General features: G+C 36.8%; 2 protein-coding genes across 4 annotated transcripts in view; one reads left to right on the forward strand and one right to left on the reverse strand.

The window, feature by feature from the left end:
- Corin (corin, serine peptidase) overlaps positions 1–5,095 on the forward strand; it is a 251,062-nt gene extending 245,967 nt beyond the window's left edge. For both annotated transcript variants that reach the window (XM_074042313.1, XM_020158428.2), the window contains one exon: positions 3,535–5,095. In XM_074042313.1, coding sequence (XP_073898414.1) covers positions 3,535–3,717 — 183 coding nt within the window. In that variant the 3' untranslated portion in view covers positions 3,718–5,095. The remainder of the gene's footprint in view (positions 1–3,534) is intronic.
- An 839-nt stretch (positions 5,096–5,934) lies between these two features.
- Positions 5,935–24,364, reverse strand: part of Atp10d (ATPase phospholipid transporting 10D (putative)) — a 97,895-nt gene continuing 79,465 nt past the window's right edge. For both annotated transcript variants that reach the window (XM_020158431.2, XM_074042312.1), the window contains 7 exons: positions 23,406–23,482; positions 22,187–22,312; positions 19,055–19,255; positions 14,735–14,815; positions 13,549–13,653; positions 10,898–11,085; positions 5,935–8,145 (listed from right to left, as the gene is read on the reverse strand). In XM_020158431.2, the coding sequence (XP_020014020.2) occupies positions 7,821–8,145; positions 10,898–11,085; positions 13,549–13,653; positions 14,735–14,815; positions 19,055–19,255; positions 22,187–22,312; positions 23,406–23,482 (1,103 nt within the window). In that variant the 3' untranslated portion in view covers positions 5,935–7,820. The remainder of the gene's footprint in view (positions 8,146–10,897; positions 11,086–13,548; positions 13,654–14,734; positions 14,816–19,054; positions 19,256–22,186; positions 22,313–23,405; positions 23,483–24,364) is intronic.

Genomic DNA, 24,364 nt, shown 5'->3' on the forward strand with positions numbered 1-24,364 from the left:
AGTTGCCATGGGATAAAAGGAGGAGAAGTTTCCTTCCTTTCTGCCACATGGTCACAAGTCGTCTACCTGAGGTAGGAAGTGGTAGAGAAGTCCCTTCCTTCTGGAAAAGAGGCCCAGATTTGATTTCCCAAGCCAAAGAATAAAGATATTTTAAGGAGCAGCATGATGCCTATTGGAGCACAGAATTTGCCACCTGAGATAAATGGGTTGGATCCCATCTCTGCCAGTTACTGCACTTATTTTCAGCAAATTAGGTGATCTAACCTCTCAAGACAGTTTTCCCATGAGTAAAATGGGGTGTTTTGTGGATTAACTGACATCCAAATGTGATGCCTGGCAAACACTTAGAATGTTAATACATAGTAACTTTGTTAATATTAGCTAGCATCCATCTGTTTAGCACTTTTTGTGTTCTCTTCAGAATGCTTTCTGATAACTCACTTAATCCTCACAATCACCCTAATTAGCGGTATCTTTGTTTTCCCTAACAGATCAAGAAAGCAAGAGAGCAGAAAGGTTAAGTCATTTGCTCCAGATCACTACGCATAAGGTAGTAAAGTGAGGCTATGAACCCAGGCCATCTGGCTTCAGGGCTCAAGTGTTGACCACTGTGGTATCTTAGTAGCAAAGATTAATGCACATACATCTCTCTTTTTTTCCAATGTGATTTGAAGGTCTACCAAGAATTAGCACCTCTTGGGCACATGTTCAATGTCATTTCTTGGAAATAGGTAGAGGAGGGGAAAGGAGGCCCAAACATAGGCCCAGGCATATTCACACCATGGTGGAGAATAGAACTAGGTCCTGCCAATTTCTTCAATGCTGTGGGTCTGTTAAATGCATACCAGATGCTCTCTACCATATCCCAGACAGAAAACAAAATAAAAACAAAACACAAAACAAATAAAAGCTACTTTTTACTATATCTGGAGCAAATTTGTACACCAAAGCCTCTGTTAGAGGACATACATTTTCTTTCTTGAGTGCATCAATGGAACTCACTAGAAGCTGTAGTCCCTCTGTGGGGGTCTATATATCATGTGGATCAGTACTGAAGATTGGCCTACAGCTCAATCTTATGGAAAGGGAAAGAGGATCAAAATGACCACTGCTGCTGTTAGCTGTGTTCTCCCTTAAAATTTGAATTGGTAGTTCTTGCCCTGTCTTTCCCACCTAAAGGAAAAACACCTGACTCAGTAACCCAGCCCCAAACCCACATCTCAGGAAGTTTTTTCCCTCTCCACCTGGCAGTAATCATACAGTTTTCTGAAGTCCTCTTCATAGTCCTTAGATTTTGCTCTCCTGTAAAATTATTCTTATGACCTAAGCAGACTTTTGGCTGTTCTGGGTCAAATGTCATGCCTTCTTCATCGAAGTAGAGAGGAGCATAGAGCCTTGTATGAGCAGATGCTGAAAAATTATTTGGCTGACTTTATGATCTGAAAGTGAAGAGATGCCCATATCCAGATATGTCTCATTTTAATCTCTCTCTGGCATAATAAATAGCTCTCCCTTAATAACTGAGCATTTTAGCATTTATTTTATATAAGGAGGAAGAAAATATTAAGAAATATGTCTAATAAAAGTGTTTCTAGGTAATTTTGCCTTAAAAAATTCAAGTAGGCTTAGGACACTGGAAAGTTAGGGATGTAAAGATTACCTTTCCACAAAGCACACAATGCAATAAAAAATTCAATTTTGCTTTCATAGTAATAATATTCACTAACATTCCCAAGAAGACAAAAGTCTGGATAGGTGTCCTGTTACCAGACTCCTCAGGTTCCAATCCTGGATGGACCAGTGATTAACTTAACTTGTGCTGCAGCTTCATTATCTCAAAAATGAACATGACAATAATAAATATCAATTCTTAGCTATTTTGTAAAGATCAAATGAACTAATAATGGAAAGTGTTTAGAACATCAATAAACATCATTCTTTTTATTCTCCAACACTACCATGTAGGAAGACCATAGATATGCTTCCAATATTGAAAGTCTTATTCCTTCCATAGTGAATTTACACACTTCTGAACTGGTTATGGAATCTACCCATTTCTTTTGTGGCAATACAGAATGAATCTCTTACTGACTTTGATCTTTCCAGACCAGCAAATATAAATGTCTGTAATGCCACAGTGTTTTACCATCATCTATATATTTGGGCAAAAGAATTGACTAAAATGCAACTGGAATACCTAAACTTAATAGTCAAGAAAAAAAAATCTGTTCATATGAAATAAAATATAGGCTCTAAATCAATGAAATACCCCACTGTGATTCACACGTGTCTTCTATTCAAACATGCCAAATGAAAAAAGTCTTAAGAACTACCCAGAAGTCAAGTTAGGAACCCCAAAACGTGTTGTTATAATAATGCATTCATTCACATAGCAAGAATCTTGAAATTCAGAGATATTGTTGAATGCTCTCTTTTGAGTACTTTCTACAGTTACAAGATAACTCAAACTTAAAGAATGATTATGAGATAACCAGCTCTGATACATCATAAAATTTTTAAAAAATTGTGATATATTTTGGTAAGTGCAGTAAATGACTGTAAAATGTCTTCTGATTTCATGGAAAGAACAAAAATCTCTTCCAAAGCTACCCCTCTTCTTTTTTTTTTTTTAATTTTATTATTCATATGTGCATACAAGGCTTGGGTCATTTCTCCCCCCTGCCCCCACCCCCTCCCTTACCACCCACTCCACCCCCTCCCTCTCCCCCCTACCCCCTCAATACCCAGCAGAAACTATTTTGCCCTTATTTCTAATTTTGTTGTAGAGAGAGTATAAGCAATCATAGGAAGGAACAAGGGTTTTTGCTGGTTGAGATAAGGATAGCTATACAGGGCATTGACTCACATTGATTTCCTGTGCGTGGGTGTTACCTTCTAGGTTAATTCTTTTTGATCTAACCTTTTCTCTAGTTCCTGTTCCACTTTTCCTATTGGCCTCAGTTGCTTTTAAGGTATCTGCTTTAGTTTCTCTGCGTTAAGGGCAACAAATGCTAGCTAGTTTTTTAGGTGTCTTGCCTATCCTCACCCCTCCCTTGTGTGCTCTCGCTTTTATCATGTGCTCAAAGTCCAATCCCATTGTTGTGTTTGCCCTTGATCTAATGTCCGCATATGAGGGAGAACATACGATTTTTGGTCTTTTGAGCCAGGCTAACCTCACTCAGAATGATGTTCTCCAGTTCCATCCATTTACCAGCGAATGATAACATTTCGTTCTTCTTCATGGCTGCATAAAATTCCATTGTGTATAGATACCACATGTTCTTGATCCATTCGTCAGTGCTGGGGCATGCTACCCGCCTTCTTTTAAAGATTAGAATTTATAATGTTCATTTGAAGCTTCCACTTATATAGTGGAAAGCAGACTCCCTCACAGGTTAACAATGGAAAGCTTTTTAAAAAAAAAATGTTCAGAAGTTGTTTAAGCAGGGTTGACTTTATTGTACTTTCAGGATGACATGAACGCTACTAGGGCTCTGAAATCCCATGACTAACATCCACTACTATTCATTACAGGGTGACAGCGGTGGGCCTCTTGTTTGTGAGCAGCCTGGAGGACAGTGGACATTGTTTGGGTTAACTTCATGGGGCTCTGTCTGCTTCTCCAAAGTCCTAGGGCCTGGAGTGTATAGCAATGTGTCATACTTCGTCAAATGGATTGAAAGACAAATATATACTCAAACCTTTCTCCAAAAGTAATCCCAATGATGATCAGAGATTACTGCCAGCAACACTCAAAGAGAATGGCTCCCTTGACTGGGGAGAGCTTGCTGCAGAGTTGTACAGAGGTACTTTCCATGGACAGGATGTTCAAGACGGACTGCAAATTTTCATGTTTGTTGTAAACCTGTTTATTTAGCTTTCTTTCAACTTTATTTTTCTTTAACTTCAAATTTAATGAAAGGCTTTTAAAGAAACAAAATGAAGCAGGTTTGTTCTTTTGCCAAACTCACCTTGACTATAGCATGAACTTATCAACTCTACAGACAGTTAAAATAATAGAGGCCCTAGGGTAAGAGGCTATAGAAAGCTCTCTTTTACAAAAAAAAAAAAAAAGACCCTGAGACCCAGGTTGGCTAATCTCCTCCAGTTTCAGCTCAAGCATGCTTAGGGGCAGTTTCAACATTATCATAGGAGACTGGCTTTTGATTTATTCAAATTGAGATAATTTACATGTTTAAATTATTTACTATTACTCTTTTTAGGTTTTCATAATTCTGAGAACTTACAAAAGACAAAAGTAAAAGACCAATAGCATCTGTTTAGGTAACTGAAATCACAAGACATAGTGAATGTGAAATTTTCTAGACATGAAGACTAACTCTTAGTATTATTGTTCTATCCAGTCTGGATTTAAATCAAGTTTGTAATTTTATAGAAAAGTCTCCATAGAGCTTTTCTCATTGCTGGGGCTTTTCCAGTGTATGTCAGTTGGCTAACTGAGATTTCAACAACTAGGTCATTACTCATAGAAATTTTCCTTTAGTCTGTGTGAAAATAAAGTGCTGATTAAACTTTACCAAAGGAGAACCAGTTCTAGATTGGAGAGGTGAAGTTTTAAAAGAAAGACAATTAAAAGGTACCCCACCCTCCATTAAATATAAAAATTGAGCATTCCTGTGTTCATACCAATAAAGTCACAGAAGTATATTTCAAAGCACAATAAAACATTGCACGGAGTAAAACATTTTGTAATTTTCCCCTAATAATGTCTAACGTCTGGTGTTGCCATTTCTTCTCATTGATAATTAAAGCAAAATTTTAAAGATGTTTTTAAACAGTAGGCTAATTTATGCAAATCAATTTCTGAAACAATTAGTGGTTAAAAGTATTTTTCTCCACTAAAAAGCTCCAAAACACAATTATTCACATCCTCCTAATTTAATTAGTTAGACATAAATTTTGCAACATTCAAATGCCTTTTTTGAACAAGTAGGGTTCGCTACTAACCTTCACCAGCAACCTGGACTGCTTCAGCATTCCGAATAGACTAGCTGCAATTTTATATGTGTAGGATTTTTGGACTCTTTTCTGTGTGTTAACATATTTAAAATTAAAAAAATGGTCTCCACACTTACTTTCAGTTTTGTTCATTTCTTGTAATTTGTTACAAACTCTAGAGTGTGAAATCCAGCAACTGAATTGTGGTCACAATTGTGTGGAAGTTCAAGAATAGTTTTGTTATAGTTTTAGCCATATACTTAATGTAACAACTTTTAGCCTTGCTCAATTTATGTTCAGTAAAATGTACATATTGTACTTATTTTAAATAATTCTGAATACAAATAAAATGGTATCTTTTTTTGGATGAATATGGAACATAGACAGCAAGTCCCAGGAAATTATTTATCCCTCTATAATAGTATGGTGGTACCCAGTTTCCATCAACCAAAATTTACCTGTCTTATATTTCACTCTCACAGGTGCCTGCTCTTTTAGACAGCCAATAGCTCCTTTATTGGTCTAAAATTAGAGGTTGCTAATTGTCTCAATCACTCATTGAATGTCTCAGCCCTGCTACGGGCTCATGGATCTTTAATGTCTAGAGTATATTTTGGGAGTTCAATTCTTTTATAAACCTTTTGTAATCAAATTATATACTAAAGTATATACTATTAATTGATTTTCTCCTGGATACTAGGAACAATGATGCTATGCTTCACAATTTGGTGATATATCTTTAATACCAAAATGTAACTGATCACACCAGCTTGGGTAACTTCGTGTGAAAAGTGTTACTTTCTTGTAAATTTGACCCTTTAAAAACTTAATGCAGATCTCAAATCTCTTCAATTTAGAGGCCACACATGTTTCAGAATTCAGAATTTTCTAAATAGAAAAATATGTAGTTTAGCATCCAATAATTAAATACATTAACATTTTATAGCAAAATATATGACTAATTACACAAGTAAAGTATTTTAAATAGCTTTATGAAAAAATTTTCAGTTTTCAGAGACTTGGGGATTTTGGAATTATAGACACAAGATTATAGCCTCATTACATGGACACTCAGTATTTTCTTTTAGTCATCTGTACAGATAATTCACATCTTAGAAAATGACATTTTTCTTATCTTTTTACCTCATTGTTTTGCTCTTAGATTTTAATCTTTTATTTACAAGTGGTTATATTACCATTTTTTTAATTTATCAGGACATGATGATCTCAGGGACTGAACGTCAGCTGCTGTGAGTACAACAAATATATCACAGGTTTTCCACCCAAGAAAGGACCAAAATAATATTCTGGCAAAAGGTGTGCTTTGAGACTTTCCTCCTAACTTCTGGTACCAATTATAGCTAGATTTAGTGTTTATAGGAGTGATGACAATTTTTCGGTGCACATTATTTATTAAAAAGTTTATTTATTTAAAAAAACATTGTATAGGAAGCAGAAAGCAAATTCCAATAGCCATGTAGAATTTTGAAAGTTCTAGAAATTAGTGTATATGAAAGATGACTTACAATAATAACAGACTGCTACAAAAAAAAGGAAGGTCAGGACAGTATGGTGCAGGTAGAAGATTAAACCCTGAGAATAGTGGTTAAATAGTCATTAACAAGACTTTGATAGAGACATTGAACATTAGCACAGAGGTTCAGAAAAGAAATCTAGATGACTGGTGACTGGGTAACTTTCAGATGAATGTATTCTTTAAAAAATCTCAACAAGAATATATGCTCATATAATAGCACTTGGCCTTATTTGGTATGAACTAGTTTCTTGTCCCCAAGCAAAGCCAGCAAATATGATTTTTAATAGCAGTAAATGTACTATGGACATTCCTGTCCTTAACAGTATTACAAAACAAGTTTTTCTATGTCCCCTGAGAATAACCTGTACCAGTCTCACTCCATATTTCATGTTTTTAGAAGCTACACCACCAGACAAGCTGTGGGGTACTGTAAGAACTATGAACCTTCAAGTGGTCTCTGGAAGATTGTTTTGAAACTGATTGTCTCAGTTTTAGAATATAGGAACTTGCCAATTGGGGCTGTAGGCTCAGCTGATTCTGTCTACCTGACCTATGATTTCTGTTCCCCCAACTGCCAACATCTGCACAGAGATATGTCTCAGAGAAGACCTCATGAGAATTCTTCCCTTGATGGGAAGCTGAGAGAGCAACCCATTCCTGGTGCTGATGGAACACTAGCGTCCCTTGTACTCCTTCTGAAACACTGAAATGAGCAGAGTACACTCAATATCTTCAGTTAGAGGACCAAAGTCTTCTTCCCATAGAAAATAAAAAGCTATTAATAATCACTGGCTATATTTTAAATAGTCCAGTTATCATCCAATTTTAGGTACATCGTTTAAAAGGCTCTTGGGAATTTATCTAAAAGCCATTTGTGATATTTTTTAATATAGATATCTGAGTCCTAACTAATCAATCTAATGCATACTTTTTTCTTAAAGAAAAATTCAGATTGGAGCCTTTCTCATTTAAAGCATTTCTCAAAGACTTTCTTGCAAAATAAATATATCTTAAATGAATCCCTTTGACAATGTTTGCATTTCTAGAACAATTAAAATGCTTTTACAAAATCCAAAAAGTTTCATAAAAGCATTTTATTTGTGAGTTAAATATTTCACTTCCAGATCAAACCCTACCCTTCTTTTACAAATGTATATACAAACATACAATAATGGTTATCATGTAGGCTTTTCTATGCCTAGAAAATGTCCATGTCCCTTACCGAGAAACACAAGTAATCCTTGCTTTGTAGGGGTGCCTCTTCAAAACTGTTCTTCCAAACTTGAAAGAATACTTGCAACTCCAAGGAGGGTATCCTGCTTTCTTAAGATTTTGAAGGTCCAGTCATCTTCGAGGCCTCAGTTTCAGAGTGGTCTAAAGCAGTTTCACATAAAAGGACGTTTCCTTGTTCAACAGCACAAGAAGTTGCCGACTTCATTGCAAGGGCTGCAGAAGGACTAGACATGGATCTTCTTCCTGACTGGACAGCTGACTGGTCAGCACACTTAGATGTCACTTGATGCATCTTTCCAGCCCCTCTCCACTTCTTGAGTACTACAGTCCTTTCTTCTGGAGTTAGTCTATCAAAGTGCTTAGCTCTTAAAATTGGAGATGGAAATAGGGATCCTTGAAGAACTCGGTATATAAACCTAGGTTACAAGAGCATTGCAAGATTATGTTCACCTCAAATGCATCATGGGACCCGCAAAAAATACTAATCAATTTAAAAAGTAAAAGAGTCTAGTAGCCACTGGCTCCTCAGGTAAAGGGAGATTAAAACATTACTAAATAAGCTAATATTTGTAAAGAACTTAGAAACAGTAAGTGCCCTATAAGTGCTTGCTAAATAAATATAAAGTCTGCAAAAGTATAGATTTCAATAGTTGCAGTATCATAGGATTACTGTAGGTAATTTGTATTATCCTAAGATAATACAAGTCAGGTAGAGTTTTGGGTAAGTATTCAACAATTTTAGTTTCCTATGGCTACTGTAATAAGTTATTACAAACTTCTTTCTTTCAGGGCAAGCTGACAGTGTTTCTACTGATAGAATATTCTAAAAAATCTTGTAAGTCTCCCATGTATATTATTGAGATTTATGTCACTGTACAAGAGATCCTCCATAGAGCTTCCTTGTATGCTCCTGAGATGACTGAGGGAATCTATGAGTCACATACCTAAACTTTTAGACTAGCAGAAAGGCTGTCCAGATAAACCCCTGGCCTTATCTCCAGAGCATACTCCTAACAGTCAATCTCCTAATTTTAGCAATGTTTAGTAATGTCTGAAATCTATTAATTCATTTTGACTTAAGACTTAAGCAATAAAAATAAATGGTGCTATACCACTAATTTGGCTTAGGACTCTCCCCAGCCAAATACCCAAGTTCATTTCTTACATATTCTGCTTTCACACTACTGTGGAACACAATTCTGTCAGTATATTTTAAATATCCTCTTTCCTCAAATTTCTAATACATGTTCCTCATTTTCTTCTGAGAACACACTAGTAGTATCTTAAACCTTGTATTTCTAGCAATATTCTGTTTATGATAATATATGCATTCTCTAAGATGAAACAGGTTTTCTCTACCACACTCTTTACCTCCTTCTGGAAGGAGTGAGGACTAGCATCAACTTCTATTTAATAAGTATGGTATTTTTCTATCATTTATCTCAAAATTCTTCCAACTTCTGCCCACTGCCCAATCTCCCACAGTTCTAGAAGCAAGGATTCTAAATTCAGTTTCCCTGGGCCTAGAGTCAAGTTAGAAAGGCTATTCTCCCACTGGAGATACTACAAGAGAACCCATTCCTTTTCTAAGCTTTTGGTGGCTTCTGGCATTCTTTGAGTTGAGGCTAAGGAATCTGTTTCTACCATCAGTGCTTTTTCTTCTTCTAGAAGAGGTACACATTGACATTGAAGGGTTTATGCCCATGGTACCTTTGGATGGTTACAGCTTCGGGGAGAGTAAGGGGCTGACAGTAATATTTTAGGCTTGGGGAGCCATATAGTCTCTGTTGGAACTATTCAACTCTGTTGTTGCAGTACAAAAGCAGCCATAGATAACATGTAAATAAATGAGCATGGCTATGTTCTAATAAGCTTTATTTATAAATATAAGCAGCAATGGTCTGTGAGCTACAATTTGTCAACATTACTGGAGAATAATATAAACTCACCATTTTCAACTCTTTTATGTTTAAAAATTATTCCTTATATTGTTTTCAATCCAACATATTAAAATATTTTATAAAATTATACAGAGGAAGAGCTCTGAGTTCAGGAATCAATAGATTAAAAACCTGTGTATTCTTCTTAAACCTTTCTGTTAAATATTAGAAATCGGGTTAAACTAGAATGAGAAGGATAATTGGATACAGTAAAGTGTTCAGTTTACAGACTGTAGTGGAGACAGCTACTTGTCATCAATACCCGTGTTCCCCTCCTTCCTTTTAAAAACCTCTGGATTTTAGCCACTCAGAGTCTACATGCCTAGGCTCTGGTTGACTGGATACCAGCAGTGATATGTCCAACTTCTGAGTCATGCTGTTACAAAACAAATAAAGAAAAACAAGCTGCTTGATCTTTACTCTGTCTCTTTTGCTCCTTCCTGTGGGCAGGGGCAGGCAAGGGTGAGGATCTGGATATGCTAAGTAGGAGCCATCTTCTATTATTCAGATGACTCTGTTATGTTTTGAATGTCTGTCCTCTCCAGAAGGGACAGTTAAATTGAAATTTAACTGCTTTTGGGCTGGGAACCTAGCAAGCACAAGACCCTGAGTTAAAACCTCAGTACTGCCAAAAGAAAAAAGAAAAGACAAGAAATTTAATTGACATTGTAACAATATTAAGAGGTGGGAGCTTTATGAAATAATTAGACCATTAGAACTTCCTTATGAATGGGTTTGCCTTTCCCTCTTCATCATGTGAGGATGCAACCTTTGAGGTGTCATCTTGGAATCACAATTACCAAATGGGCGTGTGTTAATATCGGACTTCCTATTTTCCAGAACTCTTAGCCAATAAATTTTGGTTTGTAAGTTACCCAGTTTGTGGTATTCTGTTGCAGCAGTACCAAGTGGACTGAGACATGGGATTGGGAGATGGTAGAGTAAAAAGATAGAGGATGGGTTCTAGATCCTTGGATGATCTCATGAAGCAAAGCTGCCTTCTCTTTGTGAACTGTTAAATGGATTAGACCTTTTCCAAACCTCCTTGATTGCTTATGAGACTTTTGTTCTCTGGTAAAACAATTAAAACCAATATCTTAACTACTAAACAGACTTGACTTCTCTATAACTAAGCAGGGTGGTATGCCATCCATTCTTAGTAATTGCATAAAGTATTCTAAGTCTTATGATTCCATATATTCTCTTCATAATAAAACAAACTCCATACCTGGGCAGAAGAGCAATGCAGGTTGTGAGGACACAAACTAGGTAGAACATAGGATCCAGCATGTGCTCCTGCATAATCTGGTAGGGGTTGGATGGTGGGTTGCACGTTATACACATGGCTCCAAAAACCAAAGTAAAGAGAAAATAGGACAAGATGCTTCCAATGATTACCAGCATGTGGATCCAAGTCTGCAAGACAAGAAGAGCCAGAAATGAACACACACTGACAGGGTATTTCAGCTCAATAAAATCCACTCCATTAAATGAACAACACATGTAAGCACCCAGTGAATGGTGTTATAAATCTGATCAAACAAACACAAAATACTGTTGAGATAAGAAAAGAGCACCTTTCACAAATAGCTCGTATCATTCTTTGGATTCTATAAGTCTAAATCAAATGTTAAAAGGTAATTCTGTTCACTAGTTTATTCTATATTGTCCATGCACAAGGAGGTATTTGGATTTTCTTTTTAATTTTTTTCATATAGTCTGTTTCCACATTAAAGTAAGACCTAAATCCAGTGATCTTCAAACTGTAGCTATCCACACACCTACAATTGGTCACCCATATTCTTATTCTCCTTCACCACTGAGCATTTAAGTGAATTGCACTGCCTTACCCCCTGGAGATTAAGCATGGCCATATGACTTGCTTTAACCAATGGAAAGGATATGTAAAACTTTCATGTTAGAAGGATATAGTAGCAGATGTGCAATTTTCAGTGCTGTCTCCTTTCCTTTCAGTCTGACCAAGAGGTTCCCTTTTAGGATAATTCCTCATAGTACAGGTGCAAGATGCAGCCTGAGCCACTGAGCTACCCTTCTGAGAACAATTGCTTCTAGAACCGTATGGAACATCAGCAAAAATAAATGAGCAAAAACAAATCTAATAAGCAAAAATAAGTCTATGTCATACTATAACCTAGCCACCTTCATATCCATATGTAACTTATAAAATCATTTTTTCTTAATGTTTTCTTTAAACTAGCTCAGTACTTAATTAAGCAATTTAATTTAGAAAGAAAAGTAGAACATTACTTTAAATGTGATATTAGCATCATCTGGTTAATAGGGTTGAATCTGGAGTCTGATCTGTTATGAAATGAGATTAGTGAGAATTGTGAAGAAATATAATAACATCAAACAGATTTCCTCTTTTATATAATTGGAAGTATGAAAAGAAAGAGCCAGAGAGCAGAAAGTAATGATGGACTTGTTGGGGTGGCACTCGAATTTCAACTGGCTCCAGTCATTTTCTCCATGCTCTGGCCTCACTGTACTCCAGGTTTGGTCCCTGATGATGGAATGCAATTTCCTGAGCTTCAGTCATAGGCTTTAGTGAGGGGAGGAATTGCCAGACTTGCACAATGCTGTAAGAGCTTATGGCATACCCTTAGGTGGGAACCAAAAGTACCTCCACAACTGCCTAAAAATTAAAATGAGACCCAGAATTTCAGTTCTAGAATTTCCTTTATCTAATCTGGTATTTGCTTATATTGACATTTTATTACATTTTGGACTTGTAAAGTTTGGTTATAGATGATTATGTATAAGCAAAACAAGAGATTCAAAAATAAATATTTAACCCTACTTTAGAAATTATTAAAAATAATTTGATAATATAACCTCATAAATTTTGAATCATAACCTCATTCAGCTATTTCCTGCTTAAAATTCCCTCATTACCAGTATGACAAATATTCCCCTCAAAGTGGCTGGATATTCATTTATTCACTCAAGTATTTTTTGACCCCTTACTATATATCAGTTCTGTCTTTGACTGGTATACAGTGGTGAACAAAACCTCACAGAGATTACAGTCTAATGTAGAAGGCAAACATGAATCAAATCATCACACAATTAAATGCGTAATTATAAATTATTATTAGAACTATGAATAAAAGCAAGAGAGTAGTATGATAGAATGGATAGTTAGGGAAAGGCTCTATGTGGAAACAGCATTTTTGCTGAGATCTAAAGTGATCTAAACTAGCATTTGAATTTGGTAAACTACATGGGTACAAGTGGCAACTAAAAATATCTCCACTAATAGATAGGTAAGAGCCAAGTACCTGATGTGATAATGAGCTCAATGTATCTGAGAAGTTGAAAGAGAAATAATGTGGTTCCAGCCCCTGAATAAGTGGAAATGAGGTTGGAGATAGGTAAGGGTGGCATTGCAAGAGACCTAATAGGCCGTTTTAGGGCATTCAGAGTTTATTCCACATACGTTAGAAAACCCTTGAAGGGTTTTGCCCAAGGGAAAGCAAAAAAAAAAAGATTTTATATTATGATAAAGGATACAATCATCATATATTAAAGTCAGTGTGCCAGGATCAGCTTGGTCTTGAAGAACACTGAAGGGTAATTACCTTCCTCACCTTGATTCACACCTTCTGGAACCATTCACCATTGGTACTATCAAGGGGACACTTGTCCACTTTGCCTGGCAACACACTGACCTCAGCATAATAACATCAATGATCACAAAGAGTAGCCATGAATCACCCTCCTTCCATGGAGCCATTACTCTTCTCATTAGCACAGATCTTGTAGGCATGAAAGGTTTAGCAGGGTCACTGCTAATAGAAGACATTTTCCCTAAGCATAAAGAGTTCTAGGTACCGCAGAGACAGGAAAACCACTCACCAAACTCTTGCTCTCAATGACCAGATGGAGGAGAATGATGAATAGAGCTGCTGTGTTCAGGGGGTTTCCAAATGTAAAGATATCAATGTCTGAGCCCTGGTATGTCTACAAAGAGAGAAAAATAGCTGATGAGCTTGGAGAGCTGTGCACACTCTCTGGTGTGAGCAACACAACTTTATCTACAGCTCAAATCTGAGGCTTGAGTCTTTTCTACAATGTTCCTATTAACTGGTCCCTTAAGACAGATGAACATTTCCAAAGAATAGACTGAACCTCTCCCAGACTCATCTAATTTTTGAACTTTGTAGTTCTGAATCATATTTCTGAATCATATTTCATCTTCCTGGAAGCTTCTACTCATACTTTTAGGCATACCGAAATATCAAATTTGTTAAAAATTTGAAACTATTTTTATGACTAACGTAAGATGACACTTCTTCTGGGTAAATATCCCCTCCTCTACTACCTATATGTTTTTAAATCCTTAAACCATTCCTCAAATGACACAATATTCTGATCTTTTGCCACTCTCTCTGAATACCCTTCCGGTTGTCTTGTCTATATTTCTCTTGAAGTGCAATATTCTAGTGACGCTAATTCAAGTGACTTAATTTGAATAAAGAATGAAAAGTATTAACTTAGAGACTACCATTGCTTTTATTCTCAACACTGGACTTCCATTAACACCATCCATGATCAAACAAGTGTTTTTTCTGGAAAGAAGTATGTGCTTTGTACTTGGTGTCTGAAGTTTTCAAATTAATTTTAATACATACTTTGTGTAATTTCCTTTATTTTTTTAATTTTTTGATTTTTATTTTTGGAGAGACTACTTACAAGAACTTTAATACTCCAGAAGTCATTTAATAGAATTAGCCCAACACTCACTAATAAAAGCTTTCATATTCTGACTTTGCCTCTGATTTTTGACTAATCTAATTATATGGTCAGATTTTCAATTTTAGTCAAGTCATTGACAAAAATTAGCATGGAGTTCAGGGTTAACAAGAGACCCAAGAGAACTCAACCAGGTACTTAATATAATCTATCGTCTCTTTTGGGGGGTATGATAGTCAACCTGATTATAAAAGCAGTCTACTACTTCACAGTCTGATATCAGAAGCAAAGTACAAAGAAGCATCTTTGAATCATTAATAACAAATACACCGACTGAACAAAGACTTACAAAGTAAGGCACAAAGAAGCAGACCAGGCTCTGATAAAAGGCATCTAACAAGGTGATCCAGAAGGTAAGGGGTAAATATGCCTGGAAATGAAACATATTGGAGAGGGAGTAAGATTAACAAGGTTAGTGCCAAGTCATGAAACAACACAAGCTGGTACTTAGTTTTGCTTCTGTGAGAGAAAAACTCCGCAATTCTTTCACTCATAAACTAGAGAAGATTGTCACCAGTGGTGGAGGAATGAGGGCAGTTGAATGAAATGGGTTCACAGTTGACTGTAGTGAAAATAATCCTTAAAGGAACTCTTATTCAGCTCATTGGATCCATTTAAAATCTACCTTTATCATTGGGTTTTGTTTTTAAAAGATGGAGAATGAACCAAGAGCCTATGACATGCTAAGCACACACTGTCACTGAATCATGTCCCCAGGTCCTTTTGTATCAATTTTAAATCAACCTGAAGCAGAAATAATAGTACTTTTTCATTTCCTATTGGGCAGACAGTACTATTCAAAAGCTTCTCTAAATCCATTCATTTCTTTTTATCAACACTACTTTCTTTATTCCAACTTGTCATCAACTCTTTCTATGAATGACTGGATAGCCGTCTACTGATTTCTTTGTTCTCTTTCATGCCCTCAAGCTAATGAGTTCATATCAGGAAGATTATTTTCTAAAATTGTAAATCAGTTCATGACATCTCCCTAACAAATCAAATTGCCTCCTTCCAGTCACTTCAATGATTCCTACTGCATATAAATACAAGAGAAGTTCCTTTCCAATACCTGTAAGTTCCGCCCAATGAATAGCTCTTCAGAGTCATTTCTTCCCATTATTATCCCATAACATGGACTTTCATTCTTTTCCTTGAACATGCCAAATCCATTTACATCCATTCCTCCATTACAGTTCTTCCTTATCTAATTCCTAGCTTAAATACCACCTCATAGGGCCTTACCAAACCAGATGAAAAGTTGTGACTAATCACTTTCTACCATGGTATCCTTGACAGAATCTCATCTTGTTTGTTTACTTAAGGATTTTTTGGCTCTTTCAATGGAATGCAAACTTCAAAGAGTGGGACTTTGGCTTTTAATTCAAGTGATTAAAATGATGCCGGGTTCAGTGCATGTACTCAACAAATATTCATTAGGTTTATAAGATATTCTTCTATAGCATCTCACTTGCTAAAAGTCTTTCTACCAAAAGCTTGTATAAAGAGATGGAAAGATCAAGGAGTTACTGGTCAAATAATTGAAAATGGGCTCTCAACCAAGAGCCAATTAGGACTGAATGGTAACATATGTGAATATGGATTCTGAGGCTGCATTCAGACCCAGCAGGAAAGAAGACTATGGCTTATTTTGTCCAAGTGTGTCATGGACAAAAGTGGAAATGTATTAGATTCCTGAGCTAGTCTTTTCATAACATGTTCTTCTTAGTCTTGTTTTCTTCCAAATGCATTGACGCTAAAATTTCCTTGAGAAAATGTCTTACAATTTCCTAAAGAATAAAACTTTATATGTATACAAATTCTCTGTATATATTCTTCCATTCTTCAAAAGGCTACAGTTGGAAATTTATATCTGTTCCTTTTGTCTCTTTGTCCACTGGAAAAATCAAAGGAATAAAGATGAATTGTTTTTAGACTTTTTGCCCCATATCTTCTCTCACTATTTCCTCACTGGGAATGGTGGGACATTTTATCTGTTTTTCATCATCTAAGTGTCTATGAAATCTAAGTAGAAGCATGGTCCAGTAATGGAAGACATTTGGTAGAGACAAAGGGACAATAAAAATGCCACTGGTAAGAGAGAATGATTTGGGGCAAGTTAAAATATAACTTCATATTTTTGGGGGAATAGAGGTGGCTCAAAAATCCTAGACAGAAAAAGTAAAAAAGTACAATTTACCCACAATCACATGAAGAAGAGGACTTACAGAAGGTATAAAGAGAAGGGTCAGCCAGGTGCCAGTGGCCAGCTCCTGTAATCCTAGCTACTCAGGAGGCAGAGATCAGGAGGATCCCAGTTTGAAGCCAGCCCTGGCGAAAGTTCCCAAGATCCCATCTCAAAAATATCCAACACCAAAAAGGGTTGGTAGAGTAGCTCAAGTGACAAAGCACCTGCCCAAGCATGAGGCCCTCAGTTCAAACCCCAGTACTGAGTGAGAGAGAAAGAGAGATAGAGACAGACAGAGCTAGAGCTAGAAAGCGAGAGAGAGAGAGAGAGAGAAAGAGAGAGAGAGAAAAGCATCAGGGATAAGATAAAAATAAGTGAAAGCCCGAGGGATTTACCTCATCAGATCTCCCGGAAGCCGAAGGGAAAATCTGAACATGAAATCAAAGCCAGAAAAGAAGACTGTGGTGCTGAGAGATGGGTAATAGGTGATTGCTTCATGGAAGAGAGTCCTCTGACTGTGGATGTCCAGTCTCATTTGCTTTAGGGGACAGAGATTCTATAGCTCTAGAGAGTATATCATGATACCAAAGTCAAGAAATGACCCATACATAAAACAGAATTTGTTTGGAGGCCAAGTTCAAAGAAAGGTCAAATTCTGGAGGGTAAGGTCAACGAAACCACCTTTTACTGATAGCCATATACTGGGAATCTGCCTGCTATTATCATGTTTTATAAAACTGGCTAGCTCAAAATAACAATGTGTACAAAGAAATGATAACAGAGTTCAACAACTGGAAACAAAGATCTTAATTCTCCCAAGAGTAAGAACCAGTTACAATCTTCAGTCTGTACACAGGAAAGTTTAAAACACTAGCTATAAAACTTTTGATTGGAAGCCTCCTTCTTTCCCGAATGGACTTGGGATTTAACTTAGGTTGGGGGTACAGGACCACCTTCAGTGATCACAACCACACATCCCTACATCCTGGCCTTTAAGTTAGACTGGACTCCTTTTGGGAAACCCCAAGTAGTTTGTGATTAAAGGGGATCAGATGATGTTAAAGGATTATAAGGATTTCTTTCTCCTGGAAGAATGGGCACTTCTCTCTGTTGGCTATTCCTGGTACCTGAGGACACTAAATCACCTTCCTTTCCAGAATGACCATTTAAGTCAAAATAAAGTTAGATGGATGAAAATAAATGCATAATTTAAAATTTCATAATACCTCAAGTTTCAGAGTAACTGTGGATAAAAATAAAAATATCGAGAGTTTAACATAGCTGGAAATTTTACATACACCTTCCTTAATTATCACATCATTTCTATAAAGTAAATAAAGGACAGGCAAATTAAAATACTTAACAAGACACACATCAGAGTCAAAAATTTTGACTCTGGTTGTATTGATATGTGTCAATGTCTCCAAAAACTGCCTGCTGGTAGGGGGAATATTTTGGGGATTGGGTTTATGCATGTTAAGCATTTGGTACAGAACCTACAATTACATAAATATTCATAAGGGCTATCTTAATGTGGATTGTTAATTTTGTGAAAGATGAATTAGCAACAAGAGGGTTTTTAGACAGTGACCCAGCTTAATTGACTACTATGATCCTCTAGGTAAGAGACAAGAAGGTACATGAAAAGGATCCAGAGATAAAGAATGGAGACAGGGCTTGGTTTCAGAGAGTGAGTCATTGAGATCAGTTCTGTTTGACATGACAGCAGAACCTGAAGAACTTTATTGGGCTTGGGAAGCAGATGAAGATAGCTTCACATCCTGGTTCTTCTCTTTATTATCTATGAGAGTTTTGGGAAAATCACTTAATGTCTTGAGAATGAGATTCATGGTTTTAGAATGGGAACAAAACTAGGTTCCATCTCAAAGTATTTTCATGGAGATAAATGTGGCAGGGAATGTTTACTGCTTAACCAGTAGGTGGCACAGTGGGTTTTTTTTTTGTTTTTGTTTTTTTTTTGGGGGATACTAGAGTTTGAACTCAGGGCCTACACCTCTAGCCACTCCACCAGCCCTTTTCTGTGATAGGTTTTTTTCAAGATAAGGTCTTGCAAACTACTTGCCCTAGCTGGCTTTGAACTGCGATCCTTCTGATCTTTGCCTCCTGAGTAGCTAGGATTATAGGCATGAACCACCAGCACCTGGCTCACAGTGGGGTTTAATAAATGCTACATACAATATGTAGTAAGTCTCAAACACTGGATTTCTTAGAAGCACATATGGCTTTTCATAGATTCATCTGTGTTCATATCATAGGCTAGTAACTTAATATTGGCCTTGTGAGCATAGATCTTTGAAAACAACTAGATATTTTAAATGGTTCAGAATATGCTATAGTATTTGGACTGGGCTGACTGGCTGGGCAGATACACAGCCTAAGCATTTTGGCTTTAGCACCTACCTCTGATTTCTGACCACTCTGGTATAGTTCAGGCAGTTGCATGAGGGTCTCTGCAGATATATCTTTCTCTAAAACACCATAAATGACAGGGGGAGCAGATGTGAACAGGAGGTTGAAGAAGATCAAAACCCAATAGTCAGTCATGGATGTTCCTGAAAATCCACAAAAGAACTGGTACCAGAAAAGGAGGTTCACATAGGCCTAGAGGCACAAAGAGAAACATTCAGATCTTAGAAACAGCAATGTATATTATGATCAGGCATACCTTTTGCTGCCATTTTGAGCTGTGTGACCACAGCCTCTCTGAATTTCAACACTTACAAAATGGAAGACCACAACTTCGAGCTTTTTGTTTGTTTTGGGTAAATGTTTTATTAAATTAAAGTGCATACACACACATCACTTACCATATGGTGCTTGCACTACCTTAAAAGCTTTACAAATAATTCATTTAGTCTTCATGACAATCTGGGAATTACTGCTTTTCCCATTTTACAGATGAGGAAACTGAGTATAATGAACTAAATGTTTGTGTACCCCCTAAAATTCATATATTCAAATCTTAATCTCCATTTTGATGGTATTAGTGGATGGGATCATTGAGAAGTAACTAGGTCTTCATGGTAGAACCCTTGTGAATGGGATTAGTGCCCGCATAAAATGAACCCCAGAGAGCTCCTGCTATCCTTTACCCTGTGAAGATACCATCAGAAAGAGGGCCTTCACCAGAAATCAACCATGCTGGCACATTGATCTCAGACTTCCAGCCTCTGGAACTGTGAGAAAAAAATTTCTTTTATAAGCCATCCATCTGTGGAACTTTGTTATAACAGCTTGAATGGACTAAGACACTTAGGCACAAAGAGGCTAAGAAACTTGAGTTCTGTAGAGAGTTTAGCTCTAGATGAAGAGAACACAACTTAGTGCCCAGAACAGAACATGCCTACCATGAATGTTTTCTTTTGGTTTCTGTGTCCACAGTTATTTTTTAATAGTAAAATGGGATACTGCCAGCAGAGTGGTCAACCATCCAGTTTGCTTGGGACTGAGAGGTTTTCCAAGCCATGGGATTCTCATGCTAAAACTGGTACAGTCCCAGATAAACATGGATAGCTGGCTGTCATAGAGATCAGGCACATGCATCCTACATGGTTTCCTCCAGTATTTTGTCTCAAACTAAACTAACTGTAGAAAAAGCTCTTTGCTCTTGAGCAGGGCAGACTAAAGGAAAGGGCACTGAACTTAGGTTTGGGGGTTTATTTCAAGGCCTAAAGACATTTCTTATTGATTGCTTGATGTTAGGCCATTTTTACAACCTCTGTGAATACTGGTTTCTTCCTATGTAAAATGAGAATTATACCATCTCAAAACTTAGTATCAGGATCAAGTTAGAAAGTGTTCATGTCTTGCAATGAGCCATACAAATGTTAAGGTATCATTATTGTTGACATCATAGAACACTAGAACACCTTAAGACGCAATACTCAAAATAGATTGTCTTAGTCTAGTGTGCACGGACATGCATTGTGCTTATGGATATGCTGAAAACATATCCATCCATTTTAGATACAAGTGGTTTGGGGCATTACTCTGGGGTATGAATCCATAGACTTCATTAATATCTCAAAAGTTGTCCAATATGCAAGAACAGTTGTGTTAGAAAAATAAGTTGCTTTAAGGCTTCTGGTTCTGGCCTATTTCTCTAAAGCTTATGAAATAATTTTGTTTAGCTAGATAAATAAGAGGTAGAAATGAAGTCTGTAGTGTCAGCATAAATGACTGACTGGTGGGTTAGACAGCAGAAAGTCAGGGTCTTTTATTCCCTGGTGATGTCTTATCTACTAACTAGAGTGCTGTCTCCAAAAGCATGTAGCTTCTTTCCTAATATTTGTGTTTCTCAACCCTTGGGTTTAAAAGCAGAGTGGTGATGGTGGTGGTAGAGATTTGCATCACAATAAGGAAAGAAATAGGAAGATGCAAAAGTACTTTAAAAAAGAACACTTGGGAGAGGTCCTCCTTTCTAAGAGTCATAGACCACAAAGGCCTAGAATTTAAAATTGTAAACCACAGGTTTACCCATACTCATACATTCAGACAGACTTTATACATTTCCAGTAGTTTTGTAAAGTATCTGATTTTTTCTAAACTTTGATTAAATAGGCTAATTTGAATTAGTAAAGTGCTGATAGCTTCTTGAAAAGTTCATCATGCTGTGGGAAAAAAATTTTACTACTACTATTACTACACACACAGAGGCCTAAATTATACAATTACACATTGGTGACAGCCTAAAATGATCCATTATTTTTCCCTAAAGATAAAATTTCAATAGAGTGACTCATTTTTGTCTATTACTAACATGCTACATATATACTTTAAAGACTAAGAATAGATTTTCCTAAGAACCATGATTATTTACCTAGAAATAATTATCCACCTAGAAGAGATTTAAATCAATTTATGGTCAGCCCAACTTTATAAAAAAGAAAACTGAAATTTAAATGATATGGCAAAGGTTTGAAGACAGAACTTCTAAATTCTGCCCACTTAGGAGTGACATCATCCAAATAAAGTTGTGTTTCCATCACAAATAAAATACCTACCAGGCCCAAATAGATTTTATAGGCTACATCAAAAATTCTCGCAATTGTGAGTGCTATTCAGCTATTGGCTCACATTATACTGGGTTTTTTCATCTTTATCTGTCCTCAGTATACTGCAGGAAACTGTAAACAGCAGATTTTTTTTTTTTTTTTTTGGTTAACTCCAGTAAAATGGAAGCAAACCTTTTCATTTTCTACTGACAGCATTAAACATTTCATAATTCTGCTTGTCACAATCTTTTTATAGAAGGTAAAAATTGGATTTTAAATGAACCAGACAGGACTTAATTGAATTTAAATGCATAGGGAGTAGAAAATGTTAGCAGATGGACAGGCTTAGCAATTTGCTGTCAACAGTTCAAACACACATTCCAGATTATTTCTGGAAAGACAGCAGGGCTGCTCCTGGCAGTTCCCAAAACACTAATACGCAAAGTGAGCTTAATATAGGGCATTTCTTTTCATCCCTGAGGCAACTAGAATTGGAAGATTGGAACAGGGAAGTGACAAGTTTGTTGTCATTACATACCACATTCTTGTAGAAAAAATAGAGAATCATGTTGGAAAGTCGCATGTAACACCAGTGCCCATGTACAAGAAGGAGCTTGTTGAGATGTCTGAACTGAGAAATGGCGAAGTCACTGGCCATCACAGCCTGCAGAGGCAATGGGGGGAGAAGGCCACCCTGAGCAACAGAACATGTTAGAACAGACACACGGACAGCCGGACCATCACCATACCCAATTGGTCAACACACACACACACACACACACACACACACACACACACTAGCAGCAACAACAAAAACTCCACAAATATAAGAACTTGAATGGACTGCCTGGAGGACTATCCCCCTTTCTAATGGGCCACATGAAACATTAGTTACTACTAGTGATGTAATTTCAGCAAATGGATTTTCCCTAGAAAGCAGGTCCCTTAGCAAGAACTCTGTCTTCTGTATTACAATGCATTTTTGTTTCTCCTCAACAAAGAGATTACTAAGAGGTATTGCAGTCATGGTTTCATGTGACTTTGTATCAAGGAAGTATCTGAATCTGTTGTCTTTCATGTAGATGTCGATTTATACAATTCTTGAAGAGCTCTATACTTCAGATTCCACATTCCTCTGCCAGCCTTTGCTCTGTACCAAAAATCAGTCTTGTAGGTTGCTTATCTAAATTTTGTGCCTAAAATACTTTCTCTCTCTTTCTCTGTCACACACACACATACACCCCCCCATACTCTCACATCCCTTATTCTCTCATATCCTTTTTTCTCTCTTCCTTTCTCCACTCTGAAGATTTTTATGTCTTTTACTTAAATCCTAGTAGCTCTTTTTATTGTTGTGCTAGGTGGGGGAATATTGTGGCATTTACAAAAGTCCTTACAATGTATCAAATATATCATACTTGAATTCACCCCCTCCACCATTCTCCTTTATCCCTCCCCAGTAGCTTTCTTTAGCATCAGAATTTACAAAGCTATTGCAGAGTTACAGAATAAATTCCTATGACAAAGATAAGCTCTCTCTTTTAAACAGAACAATTTTAGCCCAGTTAAAATTATCTAGGAAATTATTATACTATTCATCCAGGAAATAACCAATGAATTAATGGCGAGAGGTCCTGTTCCCCACTTCTGACTAACTCCACACAGCCTCATTTTACCACACTTATTTTACCATAGAGAAGGCTGTCCTCAATGGGCAGGTCACGGTCATGGTACCTGAATACATAATATCTGCTCACCTGCATGCCTTCTTGACCTGAGACTCCTATCCCAATGTCTGCCACTTGTATCATGCTAACATCATTGGCACCATCACCTTCATGAGGCAGAAGAAAAAATAAGAAACATGAGAAGTAAATATGTAAACTTGGGAAATTGATAGGGGCTACTCAAGTGAACAAATAAATCCTTCAAGGTTTATCCTATTTCTCAAAGTGGCATCCCACTCCTGCCAGGACAAGTTCCAAACTCAATGCTGTCTTACAATCCTCCATGCTACGCACCTACCTGGACTGATCTTCCCTTTTCTCTATGCCTGGCCATGCAACTCAGCTATACCCTGTTCCTTCAGCTGCTTGCAGATTGTTTTTCTGTTTAATAATTCTGTCTTTATCACTTCCACTTCAGCTTGATGGATTTCAGTTGTGCTTGTTCTCAGTGTAGGTGTCATTTTTTCCCCTGTGAAATCCTTCTAATAGTTCCATTAAGTCAAAAGTCCCCCCCAGTATCATCCTGTGTATTTCTATCATAGCCATCACATGGTTTTATGGTTGCATGTACATTTTTTTGGCTCCTCCAACATCAGAAGTTTCTTACAAAGAGATACTATATGTTTACTGCTAATGAACATATGTTGTTCCAAAGGCCTGTTAACTACTCACCTGATTTCTGGTAATAGTATTCTGAGACTTTGGTGACTCTTGAGTACAAGGAGTTTGTTAGGGCGAAGTCAAACACCCACATTTATGGGTGGGAAAATGACCCAGGTCTTAAAATCAATATTTGCTATTCCCTGGCCTCAGTGATTGCTTTAAAGATGGGCACTGGCTTAATTAATTAATTAACTTAATTAATATAATTATAAAGACCAGGGATTCTAGCTTCGGGAATATTTCAATTCAGAGGCTTGAATAATTCATCTATTTATATGTTTATCCTACAAGACAATTGAACAAAATCGCACCCTACCTCACATTAC

Source organism: Castor canadensis, chromosome 9, assembly GCF_047511655.1.
Source record: "Castor canadensis chromosome 9, mCasCan1.hap1v2, whole genome shotgun sequence".
In the NCBI taxonomy this organism is placed as follows: Eukaryota; Metazoa; Chordata; class Mammalia; order Rodentia; family Castoridae; genus Castor; species Castor canadensis.